Source organism: Charadrius vociferus, unplaced genomic scaffold (assembly GCF_000708025.1).
Source record: "Charadrius vociferus isolate BGI_N301 unplaced genomic scaffold, ASM70802v2 scaffold1442, whole genome shotgun sequence".
NCBI lineage: Eukaryota > Metazoa > Chordata > Aves > Charadriiformes > Charadriidae > Charadrius > Charadrius vociferus.
The window spans coordinates 162,080-167,120 of NW_009647344.1; the positions used below are offsets into that span (position 1 = coordinate 162,080).

General features: G+C 49.2%; 2 protein-coding genes across 2 annotated transcripts in view; one reads left to right on the top strand and one right to left on the bottom strand.

Annotated features, from left to right (window-relative positions):
* Positions 1–2,594: 2,594 nt before the first annotated feature.
* PCNA (proliferating cell nuclear antigen) lies at positions 2,595–5,021 on the bottom strand. The gene is made up of 6 exons (XM_009880103.1): positions 4,963–5,021; positions 4,804–4,901; positions 3,871–3,938; positions 3,497–3,691; positions 3,071–3,194; positions 2,595–2,936 (listed from the first exon to the last, which is right to left on the bottom strand). Exons 1-6 carry the CDS (start codon positions 5,019–5,021, stop codon positions 2,854–2,856), a joined length of 627 nt encoding a protein of 208 aa, XP_009878405.1. The 3' UTR covers positions 2,595–2,853.
* CDS2 (CDP-diacylglycerol synthase (phosphatidate cytidylyltransferase) 2) overlaps positions 5,020–5,041 on the top strand; it is a 22,740-nt gene continuing 22,718 nt past the window's right edge. Inside the window, exon 1 of the mRNA XM_009880104.1 lies at positions 5,020–5,025. Within this exon, the coding sequence (XP_009878406.1) occupies positions 5,020–5,025 (6 nt within the window). The remainder of the gene's footprint in view (positions 5,026–5,041) is intronic.

The following is a 5,041-nucleotide window of genomic DNA, read 5'->3' on the forward strand; positions in this document are numbered from 1 at the left end:
CGCGGGGGGATTTTCAGCCTCACGCTCCCGACGAGCGGCTGGGATCGGCGTGTCCTCGGGCAAGGATGCCGTGGGCCACGTCCTGCTCAGCCAGGCCCACGTCACCCACGACCCACCGGGACGGATCTGTCACTTCAGGTGGTTTATGAAACAGCATGTCTGTACACATTGCTCCTGCGCATACTTTAAAATAAAGCTGATTTTCTAAAGGATGATCTGGACCTAATTAAACCTCCATTAGGGCTGAGCGCGTGACAGAAGAGCCATAGCCAGAAAATGATTTCTGGCACCTGGAACATCAATGCATCAGATGAAACACAGCTGGGCTCCACTGCCACCCGCTCCGAGGGAAACTGCGGGAGATGCTCGGGTTCCCCTTCCTGTAGCTGAATAAAATGGGCACTGGATTTAGAGCCTGAAAAGCCCAATCTCCTCCAGTTTCAAAGAATTCTCCTACTCCCTTTCTTATTCCTTTTCTGCTTAGTAAGAAAGTCTAAATATATAAGCTTCAAACGCTTACTCCTTCAAACATGGAGAAACACACATAGCATTTACTGAGCCTCCCCAGCTTGTTGCTTTTTGTTGTTTGTTTTTTTTTTTTTTCTTTTAAAAGGGAACATCTTAATTTTAAGTATTTGAGAATGGCAACAGGAAAGTAAACATTCCACTTGAAGGATTTCTCCAGGAAGCAGAAACACAAGTGCATAGATACTTACATTAAAGGATGTTTTTTACAACATGAGCCTACTCAATTGGCTCATTACAGCTGTAAAAATAAGCGATTTGGCTTATTTCTAGTGTGTTTATGAGTAGAACAGCACAACTAAGGGTTTGGTAATCCCCACAACAGCAGGAGGTTGCAGCAAAAAGAAGTCACTTCCATCCCCAGCCCAGAATCCGCCCATCACTGAACCCCTGAGTCCTGCCCTACTTCAGCATCCCGAATCCGGAGTCTCTGCCGAAGCACAGGAGCTCACTGGGCTGGTGGGTACCACTGTGACCGCCCCACCCGAGAAGCAGATTCCTCACATTTGGAGGGAAAAAAGCCTCCCGGTTATCAAAGGTATCCGCCACTTCTGGGCAATAACAGCAATTGCTGAAAAACTCTCGGGCAGCCAAAGATCTTGCTGTGGAGATGGTGCCGATTTCAGCAAACAGACACTTTCAGAGAATAAAGGGGGCATGAGACAGGAGACACGGCCCAACACGGGAGCGGAAAACCAGGCAGGGAGCGCTCTGCGCCGCAGCACAAGAAAATCACCGTGTAAACTGTCTCCAGGAGTACAGAAATGCTCCCGGCAGTGAAGAGTAAGGGCAGAGGCGTTAAGAAACACTGTCCCCCAGCTCTGAGGAGGGAGTTTCTGCCAGACTGGTGCCCAATCATTCTGACACAGCACAATTTGTTTCTTAATCGGTGCTGCCACCTTGTGAAATTCCACTGCTTCACCAGTTGGGGGGCTTCCGAGTGCCAAGTTTGCAGGCGGCTCATGCTGGAGATCCTCTTGCAGTGCCGACCACTGGAAGCACCCAACAGCCTCCTGGAAAACTCAAACACCCACAGCACTCCGGAGCCGGTCAGTCCCACTTACTGCACCCACCGAGTCGCTTTTTGGTGTTCCTTCATTCATGCCCGAGTGGAGTCACTCAGATCCCAGAGGGATTTGGGCAGCAGTGCAGTAAGCGAATGAAAAGGCCCAGTAGCTGCCTGAAACCGCTTTCAAATCCTGTTTTTCATGATCAAACCTTCAGGGTGAAACACGCTATAAACCTTTTATCTTCAGCAACAACACGAAGACAATCACAAATGCCTTCCCTCAGGATGAATCGCTCAGGCGAGCGCACAGCGCCTGTCAGAGGTGTGAACAGTGTGGGACAGAGGCACCCAATGAACGCAACACACCCAGGCCCGGTGAGGAACAGCCTAACATCGATAAACCAGGAACTGCAGAGCCAAAACCCCAGAAGGGCTCACAGGGCTCCCCCTCAGACCGAGGAACAGCAACACCGCAGCCCGTGCCTCCAGCTCTGGCTTCAGCAAGAGCGACAGGGACAGGCCCCGGAGGCAGCTCTGGCCAACAGCTGAAGCAAACACATTTGAAAAGCAAACCTGCTTCACAAACCTCCTCTGCTTAAAGGAAACGGCATCACAGAGCCATTAGTTCTTCCCACTGTAACCACACCCCTCCATTTCACCACACCTCAACCATCAACGCAGAAGTCAGTAACTCCAGTGCAGAAGAGAGAAAGCACGAGCTCCCCTGTTGGAGGTTCCTTTGAAAAAGCATCGGGGTGCATTAGCACAGCGTGATAAAGCTTTGACTCACCCCAACCACATTTAAACAGGATCAAACCCATGAAATTATATTCTTTATTTCCATTTTCCAAGTTTCAGTTAGAGTATCAGCTTCAAAAATAAAAGGATGAGTTAAGGTCAAGTAAACTCGCGGCACAATTGAACAGCAACCCCAGTCAACGACAGGTCCACAGGTGAAACTCCAGGAAACATCGTCTTTATGCAAGTTAAATACTGCGCCCCTTCACTAACACAAGGCAAGAGGAGTAACATATTTCACCTTAAGGCGAGAGGAGTAACATATTTCACCCTAAGACAGCATCTAAAAGATTACTGGAAGTACAGGAATAGACTATAAAAAAGCAAAATTTCCTATTTCCAATGATATCAGTGTAGTAAAATAGTAAGTTGAAAAATATTTACAAAGATATCTACACAACTCCTAACAGTGCTGAGACGATGCTCCAATGCACTGAAATTGCTGACACCATCATTGCCTTCTGCAAAGCAGCCGTCCTCTCCCAAGAGCCGACCGGATCTCCCCCTCAGTCCCACTCCAATTAAGAGCCATCTTGTTGGTCTTCAATCTTTGGAGCCAGGTAGTATTTTAAGTGTCCCATATCAGCAATCTTGTACTCCACAACTGGGAAAGAGAAAGAAAAACAAACGGTATTGGGAAGGTGCTTCAGAAAAGCGGTTCAATCAAGAGTTCTTAAGGCAGTTCTACGGTGGCAGCATTCCCCCAGGGTGTTTTCAAGGAGAGCTGCTGCTACTCACCCAGAGGGACATCCGCAGACATGCTGAGCGTTACTGTGGGTGACAGGGGAGTGGCTTTGGTGAAGAAGTTGAGGTACCTCAGAGCAAAGGTCAGTTGGACTGGCTCATTCATCTCTATTGTCACCTGGAAAACCACCAGCCAGGTTAGACCACGGTGAATGCCACAAGTTCCCTCAAGCCTCTCCCACAACTGAGACACCTGATGCCGAGGCAGTCACGGTGCTTCTCCCCGATCTGCCGAGCGCTGCTCGCAGGCGCCGGGGTAAGAACCTAAAGTCAGCAGCGATTTGTTGACTCTGATCTATAAACCAGAGAAATACATGACCCAATCGCCCAGCTTTGGTCCCCAACAGGTCAGAGAATTAGTCGTATTAGTAGAAACCTCAATATTGGAGACACCACAGTAACCATGACGGCTTAACTTACAGCTTCCTCCTCTTTATCCACGTTACTGGTCTGTGACAGTTTGATGTTCCCATTTCCCAGTTCTCCGTTTGCTGAAAATTTCACACCATCTTTCGCACAGGAGATGACAACTGCATCACCGATGTGGCTGAGATCTCTACAGATGCGTGCGAATTCAGCAGAGGGCATCTTCACTACACAGCTATACTCTTGTTCCTGCAAAGGGAGTGTTGTAATTAAACTCCTACCAAGACGTGTGGTGCAGTCACTGTGATTGAGTTTGTCTTTCCAAAGGAAGTTCTGTCACAGGCTCAAACTCTTAAATCTGATGTAAATGCGGGGAAAAAGCCTATTTCTATGAGACAGCACAGTCAGTGTTTTGAGCCACTACTTACTGGAATTCCAAGCTGCTCCACATCGAGATCCATGAGCTTCATCTCATAATCGGAAACTTTTTCCTGATCTAAAGAAACAAAGCACAGTTTGACCAAGTCTTTCCATGAAGTCATCATCCTGAATTTAAGTTTTGCCTCTTCCCACGTAAAACCACCTCAATCATGACAGTGAGATCCACCTTGGTTAATTAGAGCTATAGATCTGAAAGTGACCCAAACAGCCTTTTGTGGGCTGTAAGAGGACAGTGACCCACATCAGGAATATCTGTACATGGCACTAAAAAAAAGTCTTCCTCTTACAAAGAAAGTGTTGGACAAGTTGACTGAATGGTTTCAAGAACTTAAATACCAGCTGTCCCCTCCTGTTTCTGGGCTATTTATTGTTATTTCCTTCCCCCTATATCTCCATGACTTATGACTACCTAGAAATACCGTGGTGGCGAATTTGTTCCTTCCAGCATCTGAAAGGGGATGAGGAGGAACAGTTTTACACTGAAAGAGGGGAGATTTAGAGGAGACAAAGGGGGGGAAAGGATCACATTCAGCTTTGCTTGGGCAGGATGTATGCTGGAGCTCGTAAAAAGGCTGTTTCAGGCTTTGGCATCTCTTCCTGGGAAGAGGGCAGCGGGGAGAACTCCAAAGGGTTTTTTTGGGAGCGGGAGAGGATGAGATTCAGGACCCCCTCTGCTGGGAGAGTTGGGGGTGTTCAGCCTGGAGAAGAGAAGGCTCCAGGGAGACCTTAGAGGCCCTTCCAGTGCCTAAAGGGGCTCCAGGAGAGCTGGGGAGGGACTCTGGATCAGGGAGAGGAGCCAGCTTGGAGCAACCTGGGCTGGTGGGAGGTGTCCCTGCCCAGGGCAGGGGGTGGGACTGGGTGGTCTTCAAGGTCCCTTCCAACCCAAACCATTCTATGATTCTATGAAAAGTAACACTCACTTGGTGCTTCAAACACTAGAGCCAGCGTGTCCGCATTGTCTTCTGCTCGCAGAGTTATGATGTCCTCGTTTCCAGCGCATTTCAGTATTTTGGACATGCTGCGGGGGGAGGAGGTGGGTTACTCCCAGGAGGACAAGCGGACGGCGCAGGGACGCGCACCCATCGCCTATTACGGGGCGCAGAGCGGGGAGCGAGCGACCGCCATCCCCCGGCGCCATGGCGGCACCGCTCGCCCCCC